A 26,921-nucleotide genomic window follows, 5' to 3' on the forward strand; every position below is an offset into this window, starting at 1 on the left:
ACCTCTCCCCATTAAAGCTGACTTCAGAGCCTCTGTGAGATCATTAAGAGCAGTATGTTGAGGCTGATACACCGCCTGTTACAAGGCACCAGTTATCCAGATAAGACTGGGGCAAGGTTTGCAAGAACACAGCTTCTTGAACTATTTTTGTCAGGATTATGTCACGACATCACAGACATGGTCTAAGCAATGTATTTGCACACATATGCCTACTGAAGACACACTGCAGGAACATGCAGAATAGAAAAATAATAATAATAAAAAAACCATATAAAAATACATTTATTTTCAACAGTTTTGTAATGTTAATTTGTTCACCGTAAGAAATGTAACTTAAAACATGACAATGTCCTTTTAATTGACAAAAGGATACAATACTAGATATGTCATGCATAACCTTTGAGCAACTGGACCGTTAGACAACATTTTAATAATCTGTTTAATGTGTCAAGGAAGATTTAAAATCACCATAAACATATATACAGTACACACAAACACACCCCAACATAGTCTTTGTTCACAGCTAATTGGGGCATGCTGTTGTAGATAATAAAGTAAACAAAGTGATCATAGAGCTTGTAGAGCTGAAGCAGATGGAAACACAAGACTGTTTAGTGACTTTACGCTACTGTATCACTCCCCCCCCCCTCTATGTACAAGGTACAAACAATCCCAAATTTAATAAGGACAGACTTCCAACATCTGAGAAACAGTCTTTCAAAGCACCGTTATTATCTCACAGAGCAAAACTACAACTTGTTTCTGTCCTTTGAGCATTCACAAGAATCAGATTTGGACATTTGTACACATCTTGATGATATTTACAACAGAAAAATCTCTGTTACTAGAAAGATAGAAACACATTTATGCTCCAAAATTTCACGTAAAGTGGCCAGTGAATGGATCCCAATGTCTTCTAAAACATACTTTTAATATTTTCATATTTTACTTTAGCGACTGTCGACAACTTTAAAGGAGAATCATTTAGATATAATAAACTCAGACCAATATTTTAAAATCTGGACAATATTTTCAAGTCATTTATAAAACGTTTATAGTAACCATTATGGCAGTTTTAGGACCATCTGGACCGATTTAAGTAGATGGACACCTTCAGAGCAAATAATTGATACAATTGAGATACTGCAAACTACGTACCCTATCCACAGAAGTAAAAAAAATGACTGAACAATTGCAGCTATCAGCATGACACAAATGAAAAAAAAAAAAAATATATATATATATATATGTATATTCTAACAAAGCAAACTAAGCACAATCAAAACACAACACACAGTACTTACTTATGTATTAGACGTTAGTACAATTAGGAAATTCCCTTGTCACAATTCTCTCCATATTTCTCCCAAATCCTCCTGTGAACATAAAACACACATGAGGAAAGTTCAGAACCAATAGATTGCTTTGATATCACAATTATTTTTACAAATTGTCCTCTGGCTTTATCTACATGGCCCTCAGGTACCATTTTAAAGTTAATGATGACTTGATTTTAATATAAAATAAACATGTTTCTGAAAATGTAATATTAATATTAGATTTTCATAACATCCCATGCCTAATTACAACATAAGTAAGAAAAACATTTTTGTAGCCTTATTGCCGTTTGTTTTAAAAATAGTTTTCTTCATAGAATATCATGGGTCTCCCTTATAGAGGAGGTGAAAAATTCAGTCATCTGGAGGGGGCTCAGAGTAAAGCTGCTGCTCCTCCACACCGAGAGGAGCCAGGTGAGGTGGCATCTGGTTAGGATGGCCCCTAGATGTCTCCTTGGTGAGGTATTTTGGGGATGTCCCACCAGGAGGAGACCCACAAGAAGACCCAGAAGATGCAGGAGGAACTAGGTTATCTGGCTGGCCTCGGAACGCCTCAGGATTTCCTGACCTAAGATAAGTGGAAGATGATGGATGGACGGATGGACAGCTCAATAAAGAAACATGGCCTATGTCTTAGACTTAAGAACACAAAAGAAGACCCTTTTATTGAAAGCAGGCCTAATTAATATGTAGACTTTAAAAGAGGCACAGGGGCTGGGCGTCCATATTTTCTTGAAAGGCCCAGTGGTGCAACGACAGTGGGTGAGATTTACTAAATTGAAAAGTGGCGTTCTCCCTCCTCAGCCACCAACAAACAGTGTTATCTGTTGAAAACACTTTCTGCCCTAAGAGTATGAAACAAGTCTTGGCTTAAAGGAGAAGAGCAGCAAAGACTGTGAGATGCAGCATGCCCCACAGTACGCTGCCACAACAGACGTCTCAAGAGAGAGGGATCAACAGCTGGGCCATTCAGATGTTTGTGCGGATGTGTGGAGTGTGTCAGGTAAGCAAATGTGTGTTTTAACATGGCTCAGAGATTAAACCAGATGTTTACATGTACTGCGTGAAAAACTCTGGCTAACATTGCATCAACAAAAATATTTTCTGTCACAAGTTAATTAAACGGGGAGTATCATGCATTTTCCAGGCACATTGTGCCATTTTATAGCACAATCAAGTAACTGACTTACCTTCAATTGTCATAAAAATGCTACATGTATCATATACATGCAACATATATATATATATATATATATACGTGTAAAATAAATTTGACTTTGTGCGTTGAAAATCATCACAATGCTTCACATTGCATTGTGAAGCAATGTGTGCCTTTTAATCAAATCAAATCAAATTAAACTTTATTTGTATAGCACATTTCAGCAGCATGGCATTTCAAAGTGCTTTACATCAACTCAAACACAAAAACACAATGCAACATAGAATCAACAATAAAAACACAACATCAAGTCAGATTCTCTCAATAAATTTGCAATTGATTACGTTTCAAATGCAACTCTAAACAAGTGGGTTTTTAGTTGAGATTTAAAGGAAGTCAGTGTTTCAGCTGTTTTACAGTTTTCTGGAAGTTTGTTCCAGATTTTTGGTGCATAGATGCTAAATGCCACTACTCCTCGTTTGGTTCTGGTTCTGGGGGTGCAGAGCAGACCAGAACCATTTTTTTATGTAGAAAATATGAGCATTTTGTAGGTTTTCAAATGTCTTTCAGAAGAATAAATTATGGGGGGCCATCACACAAATGGCCTCACTAAAGCTTAAATAAAAATATTGCAATTTAAATGTAAAAATTAAATGTCTCATAACACTAATAACCACATGTAATCTAACAAATTATGAATAGTTTTGTGTCCATGAGGGAGAAGACACAAAAGGAATCCTTCACCTTTGCTATTACTCTGATAAGCGGCAGAACAAAAGCTGTATATCATTTGTTTATGGCTACACATAGTCAGTGTTATACTGCCCACGTAAGTGAGTTCAAATCTAATGAGACACGTAAATTTTACTGATGATGTCATTTATATAGTCGGTGCAATAATTTCTCTGATGACTTTTTATGCTTCATCTTAGTCATTTCAAATAATTTCTGACCAATTTATGTAATTATAAATGTATTAGGCTGTTGTTGATTACACAAGTTAATTGCTGCAGAAGCGGCAATAATTCATTTTTGTTGCAGCTTGCAGTTACTGCGCAATGCCATCATTCATTTAGAGTTATGTTCCCACAAGCATGATGAATGTAAGCCTAATGTTTACTCTGCAGTGGCTTCAGTCTCTAACAGCTTCTGGGTTGGAAATGCTCTTTAGCTACTACATTGTTTAACTTTTTTTTTTTTTTTTCCTATGAGTTTTTAACTTTAACAAGAGCACTAAGAATAACTAAAATATATGAAGTGAAGTCAGTTTTGGAGCAGTTTTGAAGAATATATTTTAGCTGTTTTAGAAAATTTCTAAAAACATTTCATTTGAACAGGAACTAATCCTGATTTGAAAATTGTTTACTTCCTTCCTTATATTCAGAGAAGACATTTAACAGTTTAAAAATAAAACAAGTTTCCAGGTTTAGTATGTATGTTGGCTTAAATACCTGTAGCTCACTCCTAAACCAGTTTAGTTCTTCAGTGGGTTTGGTTTTGCCTTCTCTCCATTTGGTGTTATTGCCATTGGGTGTGTTCTAAAATCTTTTTGACAGGATATTGAGTTTTTTACCTCTCTCTCCGCTGGCCCACTCACAACCAAACGAGGAATGATTAATACATTCCAGACTCCTTGCAAAACACTAATATATCCAATTTAATACATACTAACTTCAATATCATCACCTAGCTATGATGTGCGTCAATATAGTTGGGCACCTTGATATGCAAACAGGCAAAACAAAAACTTATTGAGGTGCATCTGATAGTTTTTTTTTCTTTTTGCCTCATTGTTTCTCTTTTTGGCCCTTGCTACCCTGCAGGTCATGTCGCCGTTGGCAGAAAGCCTTTTCACATAGATCAAAATCCACCACAAGGTAGAGAAAATGTATTGGGCTATTTCTTTTAAGGACCAAGGTTTATGAGGTGTCGTTTTGGTCATTTTGCCTCAGCACAAATCAAATAATTCCTATACACATAAAAAAAAAGAAAAAAAAAAGAAAACTTAAAATATGCTGCTTTTTATTCAATCTGCGCTGACAAGACATTCCAATTATAGCTTGAAAAGTAATTTGGACTATAATGACATATGTTATAATGTTATATATTTTCTCCCACTTAGAAAATATATAACATATAAATTATTTAAGCTGTGTTCTTAAAAACCATACTGCGGTTGGTCATTTAAAATGATGAAATTGCTATCTGAGGTTGCTTACTCCATTTATTATAGATATGAGTGTGATTAAGATGTATCATGCAGCGTCCAGCTGCCAACAAACCATCAGATGATTTCACTCTGGTGGAGACTTTAAGGGTAGTGGTGAATTTATTATATTTTTACTCTTTACTCATTTTCATTTGGTTGAAACTATTCCAACATCTCCCTCACGTCGCATCTTCTACATATTTAAGCTCATTAGGAGTTTCGAAACTGAAATGACAAACAAAAATGTGATTTTGGTAAATCTCTCTAGAGATAAAGTCTAAAGTATTTAAAAGTAGAACCTTGATTACATTTTGCTGACAGTGCTATCTATGAGATGACTAACTTGAATATTTAGATGTAAATGTAAAATACCTGCAGAAATGCTAATGGCATGTGTGAATGAGCACGCTCTACTTTTATAAGGACTCATGCTAATACCAGGCCTTAAAAAAGCTACAAACACACTGAATCCCAAATTGTTGTCCTGCTAAAATGTGATATTCAAATAAATCTAACTTGATTTGACTTAAATATAAAACCACTTATTTTTCTTCCCCTCTGGAGACTTCAAAATGTCAAACTTTGTAATTTATGCACAAGATTACAAAATGTTTTACATCAACTATTGCTTGACAAAATATATCACTATATATTTATATAGTACAGTATGTTTTTATGAACAAATTCAGAATAAAGACAACTAAATCCAACCTAATGAAAATAAATGACACCTCTAAACAAATTTGATCTGGCAATTCCAAAACCTGAAGGTCCAATGCTCTACTGCTCTTTGGCAAATAAACACTTTTGTTAGTGACCCTAAAATGAGTTAATTTGTCTTAGATCAGCAAGAACTAGAAAAGGTGGAAACAGCTGAGAAATGAAGAACAGCCCAAAGTGCTGAGTGATCACAAAAAAAGGCCTGCAGCCCACATGTCTGTGTCAGAAGGACTGCAACGCTACTTTTGTCAAGCAGTCCACACTCAGCGTGTAGGGACTGAGTAGTTTCCATCTCGAAGGCTTCAGAGAAGATGTCACAGAAGCAATCAAAAAGTTAACTTGTCACAGTGATATCTGGGTTTCTTTGCAGATGCTGTGGCTGTGCTCTTGGGGGGCAATTTGCAAAAATATGACATACCGCGGTGATAAAGATGTTCCAGCTCCTCGGACGTGTGCTGCACTTCAATACAGGGCACGCTGGAATCACTCTAACAGGAGCCATTTAAGTGAGACTGATACAATGCAGCTGCTTCAGGCTTCACCAAATGCTGTTAACATGCATTCAAATGCAAAGTGGTGTATTTTGGGGGCAATAAAATGCTAATCAGTACCAGTCTCTTGCAGTGACAGTCATCCTTTAAATCCTGCTTTAATGGATTAATGGATCACAGTAGTTCACAGATATTATTAGTCTGTACTTAATTTTGCCTGAACAAAAACGACGGAGTAACAACCGTCACACCCTAGATTCTAAAATGTAGTCTTTGAAACTCATTTAAGATAGATCAGAATGAGCTTTGTTATTTACACTCTAGTGTTTCAGAATATTACTTTGGAAACGACTCATCAGCAGCTATATCTCTTCTAAGATGATTTACTAGATCTTCAAAATATTGGCATTTTGTAATTTTTTTGAAATATTCCATACAGAACTTTTGTCCTTCTGGCAATGTAAAGTGCTTTATAATTAAAGCTGGATTGGAATGGTACTACTTCCCCACCTATATACTATGTTATATTATATTATGTGTTTATTTCACGACATTCATCATTTGAATAGATTTTAAACTGAAGCAAAAGCTGATCTCGGTATTTCTTCCAATATTAAGTACAGTGTGCTGCACAAAACTGCAAATAGTGAAGGTTTGAAACTGATTACCTCTGCTTCTGCCTTCCAGCTCTTTCTCCATGAGTTCTTTCTGAGACGGAAACTCGCTTAGCTTGACCTTGGACATGGCATCGTTTTGACCTACTGTGCTTATCACCTCTGGATCCTTCTCATGGGGGTCTTCAGTCTCCACATGGATCCAAGGAATTTTCCTGAAAGAGACAGTACACCAGCAAAGATTTTTTTTTATTTTTAAAGCCATTTCATTTAAAAGATTAGCTTCTAGAATAGAGTAGAGCGTAGTTTTGGATGTGGGCGGACAAACCTCTTGAATTTGTAGATAAAAAATGCGGCTATACCAACAAAGACCACGCTGATCAGCATTAGCATTGCGGGCCCACTGTGAATTGAGTCTGAATCCACCAGTGGTGCTGAAACACAAGCATATTCAAATTCGTCACATGAAATTGTAAATATCGACACAGTCGGGAACCAAAAAACCTATACTGCATATAATTAATTTCAAAAGACATTTCTGATGGAAAAAAGTCTTTGTAGCCACAGAACCACAGCTTTGTTAAAGACATGAAGTGAATGCCATATTCAGAGGTTGAAGGTTCATCTGCATCTGTAGGCTCTGGTAAAAGTATGACAAAACGTACGCAACTTGGCCCAGCAGCTGAACTCAATTATTCTGAATGTGAGAATATAAAATTGCACAATATGTCTTTTTTAAGTTTTTTTTTTTGTTTGTTTTATTGACTTTTTATGACCATTGTTAGTACAAAATGTTTTCTGAACAAATTTGAAAATGACAACTTTCAGTTTTTGCTCTAAGAGGTAATTTACCATGGTAGATAATTACAAGCAGACTGAACTTGGACTTGCAACAGAGCACTTTTAAAATTCGTCCATAGCGTACCGACACTTTACAGCCCCAAGTCACGGTGCTTTGACAAAAGTTTTTCTTACAAATCTGTGCAATTTTGGTCATAAACATGAATTTAACTATTGTGAGCCAAAAGCCAGAGTTAAAAAGTACAAATAATATATAATGTTCAAACATTTTCCCTTTCACTTATGGTTGTTTGTCTTCCAGAGGGATTGCTTTTATTACTCAATCCCATGTAACCACCATAGCTGCAGTTTAAAGAATTGGACTTTGTTGCTTTGTTGTTATCCTCTGGGGGTTAATTTTAAGGTTAAAAGAAACCTTCAGGACAACCCTGGTCTCTCCCTGGGGACTGTCATGGTGCAGCAGCTTATGCATGCTGAGGTGCAATATTCAAAGCATTTCTCCTCACCACCCATCTTTCTCTCCCACTGATAGAAGACGATGAAGTGTTTGACCTTTCAGGATCATTTTAAAGGCAACCCAGACCTTTGTGTGCCGACACAAATGAAGACAGATCCATCGGTGGATGAAAAGGGTAAAGCCACGCAGGGTTGATCGACACATTTGTGCAATACGTTAATGACCCGATGACCCTGCAGATTTCCTTGGCGCATACCTAATGCCCTCCTTGTCAATCACCTCATCGATTGACTGATTTCAAACAGCTACTGTACCACGACTTCAGGTTAAAAAAAAAAAGACAAAAAACAACCTGACACTCTGAACAATGTTTAAGTCCTGTGATAAACTGTACTTGAAGTTTTAAATCTAGATAAAACCTTGGGTCAATATAGATATCTATATATAGATATATATATGTATATATATATACATATATATATCTATATATCTATATCTATATATCTATATATATATAGATAGATAGATATCTGTTGGCAAAAACAATAGAAAGTGACCTAACAGTGACTTACCCAAGGTTTGCTGAGTCATGGATACGACAATGTGAATATTTGCTTTTAGCTCGAAATGGACCAGGCCTTGGTTCAGGGCAGTGGCAAAAATATCTGATATCTGTTTTGGAAAGATAACACAGAGGATGTTATCAGACACAATCCAGATCTGTCATTGCAATCATTTGACACTTAAAATAATAATGATACTAAAAGAGTAAAAAACGTAGAAATGCAATGCTTAAATAACAATCTGGAGAGGATATTCTTTATTAGACTAGATTTGCTTAATTTTTTAATGGCTCTCTTGTGCAGCCCTGGGTAAGCTAATATGCTACATCAGACAAGACATTTCCAGGGTACAGTTCTATCCATACCAAAAATGATAAGGACGTTTCAGTCCCTCAGACACCTACCAAAACTCTCGACTAACTGGCTAAATGTGGCATAAAGGAGAGTCTGGCAATGCATGAAAATGGGACATGTTAATGGCTATTCTCCTTTCAGTTTCCAGGCACAATGCAGAACAGAAATGTCCAGGGAGGAGCTTCTTTTTCAAATGGGTGAAAAAAAAAAACTTTTTTGAGCACAGACTGCTCCAGAAGTGTCACCATGAGAAAAAGAGAACTTGCCAGACAAAGCTAATTAAGAGTCTGTTATGATGTTATGGTGTTAGAACGTAGGTTTTCATTTAGTAGCTATTTTGATCATTTCCTTGTTGTTTATTTAATTTGATTTTACCTCTTTGTGTTTTAATTTCCAGGTTCATTATTTATTGCGCATTTAGATTTAGATGTTTGTTTACAGTACTGTTTGTGTTAGTCTCAGGATTTTCCCTTTAGTCTATTTTCTCCTTTTCTCCTGCTCTACCTGTTTTTTATTAGATTTCCTGTTTCAAGAACTTTTTTGTTTTCTTATCAGTTTTTTTTTTTTTTAAGAATTATGATCATCTTGTGCCATTTTCCCAGCCAGTAAGAGTTCTTAGAGTTCTTTTTTTTTTTCAGCAGTCCACATTTGTCTCCCATCTAAATCAGAACACCTGTCCTCAATCAACAATTACTGTCCCAGTTTTTAAACACCAGGAGTTTCTTTTGCTCCATTTCAGATCATTTTGTTGCCACACTGTTCCTACTGTGTCCTATTGGAATCTTTCTAGCTCACCATTGCCCAACATTTTAAGAGTTCAAACAACAAACTGTTATTGTTGTTGAAGTTTTTGTTTAAAATGAAAGCTTGTTGAATCTTAATTTCATGATTGTTGCCTACCTGGATTTGGGTCAAAGTAAGACCTCTTTTCCTATGTTCAAGTGAATAACAAGCACACTTTTTTTTTTTTTTTTTTTTCTAGAATGTGCCCAACAAAATGAAATCACAGACACAAGCAGCTAAAATGAGCTTCCTCTGAAAGCAATCATAGAGGGGGAGGTTGAAGTAAAGCTGCTGCCCTAATGTTTAAGACAACATGCTGATATGTAGGAACAAATTACACTGGAGGTGATATGTTTGCAATTAATGTTGATGGTTTGCTATTTTTATTACCAGAAACGTTCACATAAAAAAATTTCCACAAGTCGCGTCTCTTACTGTATCCAAAGCCTCCTCGCTTCTTTTCTTGTGCTCACTTGACATTTGCTCATCAGACAGAATAAAAAGCTCCGCTGTGGTCGGAAGTCCAGGGTACAGAGACACCATCAGCTGACTCTCAGAAACCCCGGACACCTGCTGGGACACGAATGACAGGTTTAACTCCATTAAGGAGCTTAATTTAAGTTCGAGACCAAAATATAGCAATATCCCGTGCTTCTCCACAGCAAGAATGGCTGACATCGCCTCTAATTCACACTAGTTATTCACACTAGTGACCTGTCATCACAGATCACCTCAAAAAAAAGGCTTGTGGAGGACAGAACTTCATGGCTGTGTGGTTATTATTGCACAGGGGTTTAAAATAGTAATGACCCTGAAAGTAATGGGGTTCCAATGTTGGTTTCAGGAAGGATCTGTTGGGACTTGATGTACCTGTGACAGAGCTGTCCGCACCACACGGCCTATGTCCTCCCTCCACTCGGGGATGTCAGGATTGTGTTCGTCAAGAGCTGGTGAAAACGACAACAGCAGTGACCTGAAGAACTCTGGAAAAAAGGGGTGAAGTAGTATGTATTAGAACATGAACGCTACTTCTAGTTTAGTTTTTGATTAATCTGATGTGCAGATTTGTCTATTTTCATTTGGGAACATATGCCTTGAAGTTAATTGCTCTTCCAGATTTTATGTTCGCATAGCGTGACATTTTATTCATTAGGTGGGTCTACACTGACGTAGATTAGGCACAGCTCGCGATGCTGGCCATGAGGCATCACTTTCCCTCCCCCCCAACAGTAACATTTTGCATATTCATGTACCTATGAAGTGCTTTGAAGTCTGTCTTTTCCACTCACCTTTAACAGTTATAACTTTTGAGTCTTCCAAGACGCTGCTTCCACAAGCAACCTGGACCGTGACCTTGTTTTCTCCCTCTCTGAGAAACATGTGCGAGATGCTTCCTTCCAGAGTTATAATGGGCTGAATTTCAAAAGAAGAAGAAAAACAAAAAACAACAGAATTTCTCAAGAAAATACTGAATAAATACTACATGTATGCAGCCCTTGACTCGCCGTATAATGAATGGTTGTTTCAGTGAATATAATCAACGGGATAAAAAAAAGTCTGATCCATTTGAGCTCAATCTTCCAAGAAAAAGGGGGTGGGGGGCACAAGCCCAAGATTTACATTATTTGTGGAAAAGCTCTGTAGGTTTGTGGTTTTAAATTAATACGGTGGTGTAAGGACAGCAGAAGAGGAGTGGGAGAGTGGAAACAATGACAGTGAGCTGGACAAAGACGAATGCTGGAAACAGTAGTAGGAGGAGGTGATGCTCCCTCACCTCGGAGCTGTTTTCAAACCACCAAAAGAAGGTCAGAGTTCTTGTGTGGCTTGGCCAAACTACTGCCGTGAGATTAGCTGCTTTCTCCCTGTTGGCCACAATAGGAGCGGAGAGATACACACGATCCACTGGACCTGAGGCGGTAGCAAAACACATGCAGATATCCATTAGATTAATTGAAGTAGTAAACACTGAGTACTGAATTCATCACAGATGATGTACACTGCAGCTCAAAGTGTGTGCTTTTGCACGTTCCCCAAGCCTGATATGCATAAAAGTATTAGGAGTATGACTGACATGATATTTGCCAGTGTCAAAATGTGACTATCTAGAAAAGAGAGGAGGCTTCATGCTGTATGCACTGCTGCAGGGATGAGTAATGACGTTACTTATCCACGTACTGGTGATGTGCAAAAAAAGTGCGCTGCTGTCAGATCCCAGGTTGTTTTCTGCAGTAGCTATCACGCGGTAAATCCCAGTCTTTCTGTAGATGTGCTTGATGCCGTCGTCGGTCCGGCTCAAGTTGGAGTATGTGATCTTGATTCCGTCCCCGAAGTCTAGCTGGATGCTGGTGCTCGGAGACTCTCCCTGCGGATAGACAGGATGACATGGCATCTGTCATCACAGCTTAGGTCAGGACACTTCTGTTAGGCCAAGTACAACTGGAGATAGCCCGGCCCGTTGCTTAAGTGCCGAGGCCTGGATGTCCATTAAGCAGTGCCACTGAAATCATGTAGGCGTCTATGGATAAAAGGTGACATAAATCCATCTGAGAAAACAAGATGAAAAGCAAAAGTCAGAAAGTTCACCCAGTGCCCAAAAAGTAAAGAAACGTTTCTGAAGTGCCGTCATTTTATGAAATCCTTTAAATTAGATATGTTACAATATACTTATTTGAAGTTACTGACACAGTTTAACTTAATTTAGGGGAAAATAGCAATAGCAGAGGAATGCTTGGATGCAATACTTGGTGATCTAAAATATTTTGGGTATGATTCAATCAAACTCTTCTTGCCAATAACACATTAGGTCACTTAGGCGGATCTATAGTTTCTTTTTGGGAGCCAACAATTGATGCATAGTTGTGCTCAGCATCTCTAGCTAAAGTAATTATGTTTGGATAGAAATTCTATATTTACAAATCAAATAATTTACCATCAGGTGTATTATGGCAATAGGAAACCTACGGTAATGTCATGTAGGCATCTGGTTCTGTGTAACTGTATCAGCAATTAAAACAGGTGTCCTCAAAATAATAGCATTGTGGAGATTGATCGGTGTGGTCAATCATCTGGTTGTTTTATCTTGTTTTTACAGCGACTTTGAGTGTTTTGAAAGCTAGTTTGAATAAAATGTGTTATTATGATTATTATTATTATTATTATTATTATTAAAAACAAATGCCAAATAGCTGACATTTATTTAGGGACAAAATCAGTGAATGTTCATGTGAAACTCTGAGTTGAACAGGTTCTTCCAGAGTGTTCAGGAGAACAGAGTATAAACAAAAATGTTTATTGAAGAGGGGACCAGATACAAAGACAAATTATTTAAAAATAGAAACCAATGTTAGAAAAATGTCTAAGAATACAGAAAACAACCATTGGAAAGGATCACAGAAAAGCAAATAATAACAAAGAACAAGTCAATAATCGCTCAAGAGGGAAATTAACCTAATGTTAGTTGTGAGAACTGTAATAATAAGAAAATGTCAATGAGAAGCTCTTTGCAAGAATCCTAGCAGGAATACCCTTTGTCAGTCGATTTGGTCTAAAGAGGGGTTTTCTTGCAAACATATCAGCCTATGTTTGAGCTGAAGAGGTTACAATTTGCCAAAAAAAAAAAAAAAACCCCTCAATGACTGGCCAAAAAATAAATGGCACAATGACTTCTGGACAAGCTTTTCTTGTTAGGTCTACGAGCCTTAATTTCTGAATTAACCTCAAACACTGAATTCAAGCCACAATGGTCTCACCTGGTCATTTCTGAACTATTCATCAATTTGAATCCATCAAAAGTCATCTTCTCTTATGCCAAAGAAAAAAATGCTTTTGAAAAGTTTTTTTATTTATTTTTATTTTTATTTTTTTTTTTAAGAAGAGACCGATTGAAAACAAACCAGTAGCTGAGCAGCATCTCAGACTGAAAAGATGCAAGAGATGGAGAGGTCACATCAATTTCAAGACCGTAGTCCAATTAAAAACTTGTGGGATGTTGTCAAACATCCTGTTTTTGAGAAAAAGCAAGAACAGAGAATCAGTGGAGAGTAGTCTGATCATTCTGGGCTAAAATACCAATCATGTAAACAAAAAATACACAGATTTTGAGCTTCTGTTTTTAAAGGCACTTGATTTACTTTGAACACATCTCCAGATTTTACTGACAGAAATGCTAATGCTCGTAGAGAGGAATGGGGAAGTTAGAATCGACAAGAAAGAAGAGAATGACGAGAATTTTAGTTAATTGCAATTATCGTAATTACTGTAATCACAGTAATCAACAATATGGTGAAATGGTAAATTACCCATACTTGTAAAGCCCTTTATCAAGTCCAGAGGAGCTCAAAGTTCTTCACACTACATTTAGTCATTCATCCATTCACATTCACACACAGCCCTCTGACCATCGCCAGCAGGCCAGGCACGTCTTGTCCAAGGGTCCAAGGACACAACAACTCAGACGGACAGCAAATATTACAGGACGAATTCTTACCACCATCGTAATTCAGATTAAATTATTTGCCATTTATAAAATGTTTAATATTATTAAAAAAACAATTTTGAATATTAACTTTGGTATTGTTTACTCTAACCCTATAGAAGTCTAAAATACAATCTTTATTTTCCACAATTTGGTAAATCAGCCTCAGAAAGTTCATTTGTGGAGCTCACCAGAAAAAAAACACTAACTCCATGTCAACTGTTTTCAGGCTACCCTTGAAAGAAGAGGTAGTACCAATCAAATCTGCTAACAGCTCAGATCTAAGGATAATCCAGGGCAATGACGCGGTTGGTGATGCCCTGACTTTTCTTCAGCCGTTATAATTGTGCTGTGTGTGCGTGTGTATGTACGTGAATCTGTTAAGACCAATTCTGATATAAACAATGACAATGGAATTTAACAATGATAATAGTTTATATATATGTGTGTGTGTGTGTGTGTACTCAATATTTCAATATGTCAAATTGTCCTTGAGCAAAACACTGAAATCACACATTGTCTCAAATGTGCTCAGTGTGAGGGCAATGACTGCTGCTCAAGTCAGTAGGTTAATGGGCAATAACTTGCTCAAATACTTTGTAGAACTTGATGAAAGGAAAATAAATTGGTGTGGATCATGGCATGCATATGGTATTTCAAGTATGATCTCAAGTGCAGAAAGTGTGATGTGAAGAGCAGCACATGTGACCTTACAATATAGGTGTACAAATGTAAAGAATCTAGAGCTACTGCTTATTGCCATGGATGGTGAAATGTTTTATTGTAAATAAATATGGCCATGATTCAAAATGAAAACCTCATTGTGAGATTTTGAAGTTACACAGGGCTATAGTACAGTGCAACACTTGGGCATTAGTAAACTGAAACACTAAGATGGAAATTTTTCTGCAAAATGGAAAAAAAAATTGCTGTTTTTGCACAATCTGCTGGTGGTGACACGAGATTTTTATGAACACATTTGGTTAAAAAACAAACAAAAAAACATGTTTTTGGTGTATGTGTGGAGATAATTTTGACTAGCATAGAAAGACAGCTGAGTCAGGAGTCACAGCTTCTTCAGTATGTAAAACAATTCTGCCACATGAGCACCACAGATTACACACCTGCACCTAAAATGTCTCAGAGATGAAATGATAGCCTTACGCTATGCTATCTAAATCCCTGACTCACATCAGGATGCTACATGCTTGAAACCAAAAGTGAAACGTTAGGGGTTTGCTGCTGTAGACTAATTGTATGACCACTTGGGGAGACTCCTTAATATTATTCTCAGATGATAAAACACATACTATTCAACAGAACTCTATACATGTGGCCTCAAAATTCAGGGTCCATCAAAAGTGACAGAAAAGGCATGGCAGGACTTAATGTTCAACATGCCTAGTAATGAGTTCTAATGTTTTTGTTTTGCTTCTGCACCTTTACCTCATTTTGTCTTCATTGCTTTTCTATCGAACTAAGACCTAAAAAAAACACTCTGAACTCTAAAATAAAAATCTCTCCTTCAAAGAGTTGAAGTTATTCACATTCCATAACTTTTCCTTTCAGTCAATTTATTTGGTACCAGGCATATAGTGCAAGTCATGCATACACTTCCTGAATAGCCCCATTTTGTTCCTCTCAACATAAATACATGGCATTCTGTTGCACTTAAGACAAGGTGTATAGTATCCCTACTACACAACAATTGACACTACATGTTTATTTAAACACGAATTATGTAAAATTCTGACTCACATTATCAAGGTGGATCATGAAAGTAACATTGCTTCCAATGGCAGCACTGAGCTCTCCGTGGCTGGTGGACAAATGCAGGCCCTGGGGTGGTTTGGGTTGACATGCAACCCTCTTTGGCAAGTACACATTTCTTCCTTCCTCCTTACAGTTATTGGACAAAACCTTACGATACCTTTCAAGCATAAAGTGGAAAAGAAGCAAGCATCATATAATAACAACTAGTACTTATGGTCTAAAATGAAGAGATGCATCATCTGACACTGATGTGCACACTGCACTTTTCACACATACTAGAGGTGCCACAGCCACACACTATTGGTTTTATTTTTCACCTCTGTAGTAAAACAATGGCAATCTTTCAACAACGTAGAGATTTAGCTTGAATTGTTCCAAGTATACATAAAACTGTCGCTTAAAAAGTGTGCAATTGTTTGCTTTGTTTATTTATCTCAAAGAAAATGATACACAAGATGCAATACTTTGTTTATTTTAGCTCCCTTGAGTTTTTCTTTTCACCCAACCTGGTGGTTAACTATGATTTTCTGTTTTCATTCCATACAGCTTGTAAAACAAGATGGGATTGAATAAAAATGTTTGTTGAGGGACTTCACATTGGGGCCCACTTACCCGGTGCTGTTAAGGAAGCTTTGGCTGGAACTGCAGCTTTTAGCCACACCATTTGGATTAAACCAAAAAGCAGGAGAGCACTTCCCATCCGCCTGGCGCTCCCACCCATAGTCACTGCCAAAATAAAACAAAAACAAACAAAAAAAAAATTGAAAACGTATGACTTCATTAAATGATAAACACTGCTACTCAAACTAATCTACAAGCTTTTGTACTGAGGCAAATTTCTGCGGTTAGAGCTTCATGAAATATTTTAAGACCTTAACTAGAGACATGATTGTCAGACAAGCAAGATCAAAGAGAATTTCAGATGGACGGATAAAAAATATTTAAAATTCATTTAAGGATTCATTATTAATTGAATTATAATAAGTTATTTGACATTATGCAAATTAGAAAAGCATGATGAAAGTTCTAAACTCTAAATGTTTCAAGCTGCAATTAGAGTCACAGAGCAGTAAATGTGTAACATACTATGTGGTATGAAAGTAGGAAGTTTTTCAGGCTGACACCTTTGTTTTTCTCTTCCAAATTTTAACAGGCAACCTAATTACAAACAATAAAATACGCTTGGTGATGAGTTGATTGGAAAACACATTAAAACAATTGCAGACTGCAGTCCTCTCTGGACAAAATAAGAGCAATACAAATAAAACAGTCATCACCATTCGAAATCATAGGAGTTGCAGGGACACGGCTCTGAGGAGTAGATCCTGGAATAATCTTGAGCCAACATGCAACGGTTGCCAGGCCGCCGCTTCATATACTTCTGCTTCTCACCCATCACACACTGCTCTTCCTTTTTCACATAAAGAAAATTGTGTTTGGGTTGTTTTAGAGCGTGAATTCAACAGCAGACATTTTTTTCAAGGAACATGCGTGAATAGGCATGCAAGGATATTTTTGTTACCTTGTTGTGCAGGGACCATGTCTGATAGTCACCATCCATGCATCTCCTGCTAAAAAGACCTTTGTAGTCAATCTTGATCAGCTGCCACTCTGAACGGTGGCTGAAGTGTCCGAAAAAGCTGCAAGAAGATTAAAGGAAATTCCTGATTTCCAACAGAAACCATGCTGAGATGCAAAAATACACTTTTCGAACTCTGTGGGTCTGACATGTAGATCTGAATTCTGTAGTAAAACAGACCCCTTCAATACTTAAAGTTGATGAAAACACACACATTTAAGATAAGTATATTAAATCACATGAGATCAATAAAATTAATTAGTAAAAGGAAATGTGGGCTCAAAGCTGCAGAAGGTAACTTAAAATAATAATAATAATATCTTTAAATTTTTTTTTTTTTTTATTGTTTTTGCATATACAGTTTAATTTGAGTCAGGCAATCTGTGAAAAAAAATCAATCTCCTGTGGTCCTATAGCCATCTGCAATAATACACTGGTAAATAAACTTGTTCAGAAACAACCAATCAAAGCCCAGAGGAGGGTCTTAGCACTGTCACCCTCCCTCTTGCTCTAGGTTGCACTTCTAGGATGGCAATGAAGACGGATGAACAGTTTTCAGTTGAAAAGCATACCTAAAGATGCGGCCCCATCTTGCAAGAGCGGTGAAAAACTAACATTGTGGTTTTCACTTTGAGCACATCATCCTCAAACATATTCTGAGGGCAAAATGTCCAACTTCAGTCTCATCGGACCAGAGAAGAAACCAAATGAATTATATGGTGTGCTCCTCTGTCCTCATGATGCTGTTCATAAACACCAAAACAGCTGCTTTTATAACAAGATTTAATTACACAGTGACTGCCTCCATCTATTTGTAAGGTGAGTTTTGGATGTAGTTGGTTGTATGGATTTTCTTTAGGGTTGGTAGAGTAGAGCCAACTGTGAAACTTTTATTGCTGTGATATTTTTTTTCACAGCAATAAAAAGTGGAACTAAAGTGGATTTTGTTGCAGTGCAATAGTCTGCTGTCACCTTCGTCGTTCACATAAAGAGCGTGGCAAACTCAGACAATTGTACAACATTGAACCATGAGAGTCTTAATCGCTGAATTAGCTCCAAATCCCTGAGACCCAACACTGATAATGCATACCCACCCAACAACACAGAGCACAAGTTTAACATGGCAGCGCAGGAAGCCTCCGATACAAACGGTAGACAAGTGCTGTTACTGTGAGGGCAGAACGATGCTGGAAACATTTTAATGTGGAACACCTGTGGAAAAAACTCTGCTTAAACCCGCAGAAGAGCTCAATCTTAAACCCTAACACCTGTTAGTCTTTGCTTACGTGATAATGTGATTGTCAGACTCGGGCTCCATTAAAACTCCATCCACATACAGAGGCACCAAAGAGAAACTGTGGCGATCCCATTTCTTCCCTTCATCAAGACTGATCCTGCATAACAAAGACAATATCTGTCAGTGCATTAAAACCCCTGTGCTCCCGTTTAACTCTCTAAATATGAAAAATGTGTTATTTATTCCATGTAGACGTTATCAAATAGGGTACGTACACCAGCTATACAATGGGAAACAAGTAAAAGTGAAATATGATAAAAAATGTTAGGTCATTTTGCTTTTGCCATGTTTGAAAAATGGATCCCAATAGCTTCTCTTCACTTTGAAAAATTAACTTGACAGCCGGCTGAACAAAGGAACAAATGTCCCTCAGCCCAGGTAAATGTTTGAAGGTGACAAAACATCAGAAAGAAAGGTAAGACTCAGATTCCAACATCAGAAATAGATTTAGGGGGGGTTTCAAATCACCTTTCTTTGAGCTTAATCACTTTTGACAGCATTGTAGTGTGCAGGGACATCAAAGTAGATAGTGTTACAAAGCTCCCACAATGAGGGACTTATGAGGGCATTCGGAGTCTCATATTTCCATCCTGCTCCACTTCTCATTTACATAAAAGCACTCAAACCTTCATATCCAACCAAGAGTACAAAGCTGTAACACACTCTCCTCTGCTGGAAATGACAGCTCTGAAGCCACAGTGGCGATACAATAATCACATAAAGTTGGCCCATCAGCATTTCAAAACATTAAGTGTAATCATATGCTGTACCACCACCCCCAACCCCAGAGCCTCTGAATCCCCCACCCAGTTCAAAATTATATTCAGGTAATTTTCCACTACACCCTCAAACCTACACTTCCTACCTCTGGTATGCCGCTTGTAACAACATGCGATACTTACCATAGATGTCTAATAGGCATTGCCGCATGAAGAACTGCAAGCAATGCTCCTCCGTTGTCAAGAAACCAAATATTGTACTCTTCGTCAAAAATCTGAATTCAGTAGAAAAAAAAGACATTGCATGCTTTTATTTTTCATTTGATGTAAAAACGTCATCTGTTTAGCATAAAATCTATAAATGCTGCTTACCTGTCTCCAGCTGTTCCCTGCGTCTGATGTTATAAACATCCCAAGGTTGGTAGAGGACAATTCATTTCCAATGTTTCCTGAGTACAGAAAATACAACGTGTACACTATGCTTTGCAGCCACAAAATTTAGAATTTTTTATTGGGCTGGGGAGGGGTTCTGTGAAGGACAGACACTACAAAGTAGTGCATGAGTTGAGAAGTGGAAAAAAAAACGATGCATTGTTTTCGGATTTTTCTATGTAAAAATCTAAAAATCGTGGCATTCGTATGTAAACGTTTCCTTCTAACCGGTTACCCCACAAAAACCCAGTCCCACTAATTCCCTTCCCTTAATTAGTAAATGGAGTCCGTTTGTGTGTAATTCAATTCTAAACATGAGTAGAAAGTGCTCTGAGCAGATGAGAATAAAACGAGACCTTTTGGCCAAGACTAAAATTATATATGTAGAAAAAACTAATACTCTCGACATACCATCCCCACCATTAATCATGGTGGTGGCAGCATGCTGTGGAAATGCTTTTCTTCAGCATAACAGGGAATTTTGTCAGAGATGATGGGAAGATTAGATTACGTTAAACACAGGGCAATCCTGGAAGAAAAACTATCAAACAAAAAAAGACCGGAGACTGCCCGAGTCTCAGGTCTTCCTGCAGGATAACAATACTAAAGTACACCCAGAATTATGATTCAGAAGTTTAGATCCGAGCATGCTGGTATATTAGAACGACTTAGACCTGGATCTAATTCAGAATCCCTGACAAGACTTCAAACTTGACATTCATGGATACTCTTCATCCAATCTGACCGAGGTTAAGCTACTTTACAAATAACAATTTGTAAAGATTCCAGTCTCTAGACGTGCAAATCAGGGGTGCATAGATTGCAATTTTCTAGCCGATCACCGATTAACAAGCTATTAAAAATCCTGACCTGCCGATTCCGATTTTGGCAGAAACAATTTTCTTTGTGTCTAAAATGTTGCCAAATGTAGCAAGAAAGTTGATGAGCTGCCAACAGTGAGATGATTATTGTTAACTGCAAACATATAGACCTAATCTGGTGGGCCGGTCTGCTAGTCAACACTCTATCACTGCTGAGAGGGATTTGACTAGAAGAAGATAACAATTGATTTAAATACATTTACTGAGGTCGATAAGATCAATGGTTAAGATCGGCTTCACATGTAAAAATCAGCCGATCACTGATTTCCCAAAATTAGGGAATCCCTAGTGCAAATGCAGCAAAGGAATGTTGGACAAAATCTGAGAACTAAATACATATTGATTATTTACATAAGATTTTTCAACGCTACAATTATGCACAGATTTCTATTGTTAACAAAAGAAAACACCAAAATATATCAAATATGCTGGTTATAATATGATAAAATACAAAAAAAAAAAATGAAAAGAGGACTGATGTTTTCCCAAGGTACTGCATTAACAGAAGGGAGACCCAATGTCATATTTTCTCTACACACACAATCAGCTGATAAAATCATTTCTTTCCAAAGCTGTTTGTGTGTCCTCATTTTCCAGTCTCAGTTTGGGAGGACAAACCTATGTCTTAGTGCAACCAAATCATTTCACCGCAAAAAATAAGATTCGGGAGCCGAAGTTTCTGTATCTGATTCCGGTGACAGAAAGGGGGCAATGTGCAATTTATTTTGAACGTTTCTGTTGCTGCACAGCAGCAATGTACTCATCTGAGGGGGTGAAAAAGAAATTGTGAAGTCTCACTGCTTTCAAATGCACATCTATTTTTTTGTATTATTTTCAAACAACTGTACCTGTGGCCACAATAATTCCTGGGACAGATTTTTTGCTGGTGATGGGCCCAGATGTGTAGGGATTCTCTGACATCTCCAGATGGAGATGCAACGAGCAAAATGGCTGTCAACAACAAAACACAGCACACGGGTGAGCTGAGACACCATGTATTAAGATCTTAACCGAGGCGGCTGTAATTAGCTCTCTTTTCTTCTGACTCTTCTCACTGAGAGAAAAGTGCTAACATTTTCAGAGACCATTTATAAAACAAAGATACTTTGATCCCCCCCATCTCCTCTCCCAGAATAAAAACAGGAAATAGCTGAGAGGACACAGAGGGCATTCGAATTGTTTCATTCCAAAGCAAACAAGGCATGTAATTAAAATTCCCCAAGATGCACTGATAAAACTGGCAAAATTGATTTGAATCATTTCACTCATCTTCCTGACTGAAGCAAACTGAAAAACATCAATACAGCCTTTCAAAGAGCTGAAGCTGCTGTGTGTGTGTAGGTGTGTGTGTGCGCGTGGGTGTGTGTGTGTGTGGGGGGGGGGGGGGGGGAGTCGGGAAGCAGACAGGAGCAGAGTGGTCATTTGTGCAGCACACAGAACGACTCCAACCTGCTATTAACTGAATAATATACATTTTCTCTCTCTACAGGACAGACTGGCTGGATTAGATTCCATAATACTGACTGAATAACAACACGGGCCCTTAATGTAATTCTGTGTAATCTGACATTCATTAGTCCAACGTGACTACAGGTAGTAAATTGAAATCACAGAGGTTAATGGAAAGTCAGGACCTCAGAAACTAAACGCGATGACACTCTGTGCCTTACACCGATAATAGGAATATTTCCCTCATCCATTTAGCAGCCGAAAAGTCGTGCTAATGCTAAAGCTGGCACCTGATCTTGCAATAAAATGAAGTTAGATCCTAAACATAACTGATTAGGTCAAAACATTTGATGAACTATACGTGCCATGATCTTACATGAACGGAAGCATCCATGTACTCTGGTCTAAAAGGCTCAAACTTACCAAAATGCAGTGAAGGTTTTTTCCTGACACATCTGTTGTTGGCGCTGGCAGCAGAGCCCATGTCTGTCCCTTGTTGTATGTGATGAAAGTCTTAATATGATTATCCACTATTTTGTTGGCAAGATACATTCCGTTTATGCCCTCAACCTGCAAAGATCAGCAAAATGTAATGTAAAAAAAAAAAAACGTTTAGCAGTTGCAAAATGTATTTTGAACATTGAATCCAAAATATCCTCTGTTAAACAAAACATTTAAAGCTACTTGTTCTGCATGACTTTTTCAGGGGTTTGTTTTGTTTTGCTTTTTTGGCTTTGATAAGCATCATGTTTTTAAACTGATTTCATGTACAAGCATCATGAAAACAATACTCTGGTTGCTATGCACATTAGAAAATTAAATGGGCAGATATTTCTGACAAACGAGTTGACCAAACACGTGAATGACACTCTCACAGGGAGAACATCTCAGATTTTAGGGAAAGAAAATGATAAACAAGCAGAACCTTTACAGTAACTTTGGCATACAGCTAAATTTGTTTTATTGGTGTTAATATAATTTACCTAAAAAATCGAAACGACCGAGAAGGACACTAGAAACAACTCGACGAGACACTCAAGCAGGCTGAATGCACTCCGGTGGCGCACTCCTTCCCACCCTATATCACCCGGTCAGTATTTTGCAGCCTGTCAGTTTTTGCCACAACACCTGGTTTGTTCCTGCGGTCGGCTCTAACCTCATGAAAACTGCCTCCCAGGCTACTGTAGGTGGCAGTTCTCACATGATTAGAGACTTAATTCAGTTTGGAGAGGCACAGAAATTCTTATTGAAAATCATGACATTATAATAAGGAAAATAATACTTCTATGGAGTAAGAAAGGAGTAAAATTTCTTGTATTTTACCCCTTGACTGGTATGGATAATGCATAAAATACAGCTTGAAATCTAGAGTAAAAATATTCCAGAAATAAATACTCCGATCTGTGTTGGAAAAAAGGCTATGATATAAGTAGCCTAATAAATGAATAAGTAAATGATAATTAATTTGTTAGTTATAATTGGCCTCTTGCCCGTTGACCGCTGGAGATGGGCACCAGGGACCCTGGCGACCCCACTGTGTAAGATAATGGATGGATGGATAGTTATAATTGTGTGATGACTGAGTGATGAAGTGTAGGCAAAGTAGCAGCAGCAGTCCTTGAACAAAGCTGACGACAAACCTTGTAAAAGTCAACCAGGAGGTTACCAGCAGCCCCTCTGCTGGTCCTCAGATTCTCTAATGAAAGGATAAAGTAGACGCCGGGGGAGTCTGAGATATACAGGCTGTACGTGTTGTTCTGGTTCCACTCCTGGACAGCAGCAAATACCTGCTTCTCATCTGTGCTGATAATGTGCATGTCCTGTAGCAGTGGAAAGGCGGCCACAGACAGACAGACAGAGAATAACAGGCACAATGGAGAATCATGAAACCGACTCCAGAAAGAAGTCATCAGCTTGTTTCAAATGTGACATGTATTTATAAATGTGTTGCACGGTTTTGTCCTCTACAAGTGAAGGTTAAAATTGTGACTAAAAAGGAAAGCAGAAAATCTGTAGCTTACCTTCGGCAAACAATACTTTGGTAATTTCATTTGCCTGAAGGATTCCCTCATGTAGGAGACAAAGTAACTGGCTCGTCCTGACTTGGTTACCTTTGTAGGAAAGAAACTGTCATAAACTTTATGTAACAATTCTTATAAGAGAAAGCACCTTTAAATCTGCTTGACAATGCAAAAAAAAAAAAAAAAACAATCAAAAGAGCGCTATTGAGACTCTTACTTGACACTCTTATTAACCTAAAATTGTTATGATCCTTGGGCGCTGAGTTTTAGATTTCATTTGTGCGTTGAGCACTTACCTTGATCTTTATGTTTGTGTATTTAATTATTGCCAATTACGTCTTGCCATATTTTTACTTTCATTGTTATTGCTTTAATGGTCTTCCTATATATTAATTTCCTTTGTATTTAGTTTCCTCATTACTCTGTTCTGTACCCTGGGAGTTGGAAATTTGTTCTGTGGGACAAGTAAATTTTTTCTCCCTTTATATATAGTTTTGTTGACTCTCAGTTCTTCTCCACTTTTCCTCAGCCAGGCAGCTTGCTCCCTTCCACAGCTGTTTACTGTCACCTGATTCTCAGCCTGCATTCTTCCTCAGCTCAGCTGTTCTCCATTCAGCTCTTATTAGACCTTCTGATTGTTTTGTCATTTCCATCACTGCCTCAGTATATAGGTTCTCATTTTTCGTTACTGGATCCTCCCATGTTTATATCTGTTACCTGCCTGTGTCTTGGTACCGGCTTCATTTCCTGTTTGCCCTGTTCCTGTTTTTGTAAGATTTCTATTTTTCATCTGGAAAGGTGTTTTAGATCTTGCAATCAATGTGTTATATTTTCATGGTCACAGCAGGGTTAATGTTCACTTTTCTGTGAGAAACTAGTTCATGACACGTGTGTCGTCTGCATAAATACCACCAGGCTATAGTCATTTTGTTTGTTTGTTTTCTTCTCACGGAATTGTAACTGAATAATTGCCCAACCATTTTATTTTATTTTATTTTTTTCTTTTTGGCTTGTACAGTTTACTTGTCTCCTTTTGTATTTCCCAAAGATAATACCACAAGTTATCTTCAGAGTTGTGAAGGAAGTTTTTACGACAATTGTTGCATGTTCATAGTTGTCTCTATGCTACATAGTTAAATTTAGATGTTAAGAAGTTAAGAATGCTTCCTGATTAAATAAGACAATTGATAATTACCTGAAAATCTTAATGCACCTGAATTTCCAGACAGTTACAGAGAATTGTTTATCTGGGAGGTAACTGTTGTGAAAAGAAACATCTCCTGAAGGAAGCAAATTAATTCAGAATGCATGACTGACTTGATAAAACAATTGCATGTGTATGCTGCTCACCGCAACGTTGAAGGCTGGGAAGGAAAAAAAAAAAATTACAAGCAAAACAGAAATTAATATTACCACCTCAATTAGTCTAAAATGACGAGCCGTCCAAAATTGAGTTGGCTTTATCTACAGCGCATCTTGAATATCTTTACACGCAACCGCTGTCCCCATCCACACGCAGGCCAACAGTACTTGATTGCTTATTTTCTAATCAACTAGAAAGATGGTGTTTGTCCCAGAACACACTACATTAGGGCTCTAATGGAATAATCTATCGAAAATCAATGAGCAGCATTTTCCCAGGCCACATTTTTGAGGATGTTGCACTTGGCTGTTCCTCCCCTCCCAAGAGAGTTTGGAGGTGTTGAAGACGGCTTATTTTGTTGTACCCCAATCGATAACCTCATTACTCTTTGTCAAGTTAAATCCAACTGCCCCAAGCAATGAAAGTCACAAGAAAGTCATCTGTGCCACCGCAGCTCCGTGCAGCCAGACACTCTCTCCCTGATTGTCCAGTTATATTCAGCAGCATCTTCCCCACGTCTGCCTCCGTCTCAGTGGTCAATCTCACCCCAGCTAAATGCAATTTCAGAATTTTATTGAATCACAGTTTATGCCGTGATTCCTTTCACCGCTTCTCAGTTTCAGTCGGGTCTGTAGCAACACATCAAATGATAAAATCTTTGACTGCGTATGAATAAATACCAACCTTTAAGGAATTTCTCATGTGCGATGAAAACACACAGCCAATATGAACAGCTTTCACTGAAACTTACCCAAAGTCAAATAAGGATGACCAAATGCATTACGTCTGACCACCATGATAGAAAATTACTCACCAGTAGAAGGAAATCAATGACAGTGGAGGACATTGGAAAATTAAATTTCTAATAATGACCCTGACTGTGGTTGTCTAATTGGAGTCAAAGTCAGAGTGAATGATAATAAGGATGGCGACCTGTCTTTTCATTATTCCTTCACCATGTGATCATGGAGAACAAAGATATTTTTCCAGGTATGGATTGGATTATGTCTGTGCAGAAACTGAAATGCCTTAGCGTGCCCTGACACGAACGAGAGAGAGAGAGAGAAAAAAAACAAAAACGTAATCAAAGCACATATCGGCCGGCGGGGAACAGGTGTGTTGGGAAAAGCCATTATGTGGGGTTTGATGGAAAAGCGCAAATTGGCTGCACAAGGGAGAAAAAATAAAAACAAAGAAGTAGGTAAAAAGAAATCAAAGTTCTCCAAGGCAGTAACCTTTAAGTAAAAAGATGAAGGCAACTATTGAGATCGAGGACAGTTAATCTGTTGCAATGCAAACCTGGGTGAAAACATATTCGTCCTGCACAACCAGGGAGTTGGTGTCTACGTGTCCAGGAAAGAGGTACTGTCTGTCGCCCTCTGTGCATCTCTGGGCTCTGCACTTCACATACTGAGCTCCTGAAGGGGGCAAAAGGAAATCAATAA

The 26,921-nt window shown here is 37.8% G+C and overlaps 1 protein-coding gene across 5 annotated transcripts in view; it reads right to left on the bottom strand.

Annotated features, from left to right (window-relative positions):
• Positions 1-26,921, bottom strand: part of sorcs3b (sortilin related VPS10 domain containing receptor 3b) — a 77,473-nt gene that overhangs the window by 18,857 nt on the left and 31,695 nt on the right. For 3 of the 5 annotated variants that reach the window (XM_044136514.1, XM_044136517.1, XM_044136515.1), the window contains exons 7-27: positions 26,776-26,894; positions 24,114-24,203; positions 23,733-23,912; positions 22,516-22,662; positions 21,492-21,594; positions 19,703-19,779; positions 19,514-19,605; positions 18,601-18,708; positions 17,258-17,375; positions 17,013-17,146; positions 16,348-16,461; positions 15,721-15,892; positions 11,664-11,850; positions 11,263-11,396; positions 10,778-10,901; positions 10,359-10,471; positions 9,924-10,061; positions 8,361-8,460; positions 6,859-6,964; positions 6,585-6,745; positions 1,305-1,376 (exon numbers count right to left, since the gene is read on the bottom strand). In XM_044136514.1, coding sequence (XP_043992449.1) covers positions 1,312-1,376; positions 6,585-6,745; positions 6,859-6,964; positions 8,361-8,460; positions 9,924-10,061; positions 10,359-10,471; positions 10,778-10,901; positions 11,263-11,396; positions 11,664-11,850; positions 15,721-15,892; positions 16,348-16,461; positions 17,013-17,146; positions 17,258-17,375; positions 18,601-18,708; positions 19,514-19,605; positions 19,703-19,779; positions 21,492-21,594; positions 22,516-22,662; positions 23,733-23,912; positions 24,114-24,203; positions 26,776-26,894 — 2,582 coding nt within the window. In that variant the 3' untranslated portion in view covers positions 1,305-1,311. Of the gene's footprint in view, positions 1-267; positions 1,377-6,584; positions 6,746-6,858; positions 6,965-8,360; positions 8,461-9,923; positions 10,062-10,358; positions 10,472-10,777; positions 10,902-11,262; positions 11,397-11,663; positions 11,851-15,720; positions 15,893-16,347; positions 16,462-17,012; positions 17,147-17,257; positions 17,376-18,600; positions 18,709-19,513; positions 19,606-19,702; positions 19,780-21,491; positions 21,595-22,515; positions 22,663-23,732; positions 23,913-24,113; positions 24,204-26,775; positions 26,895-26,921 lie in introns of those variants that run through there. The other 2 variants (XM_044136518.1, XM_044136513.1) reach the window with 2 other exon arrangements.

This window comes from Gambusia affinis, linkage group LG13, assembly GCF_019740435.1.
Source record: "Gambusia affinis linkage group LG13, SWU_Gaff_1.0, whole genome shotgun sequence".
Lineage (NCBI taxonomy): Eukaryota > Metazoa > Chordata > Actinopteri > Cyprinodontiformes > Poeciliidae > Gambusia > Gambusia affinis.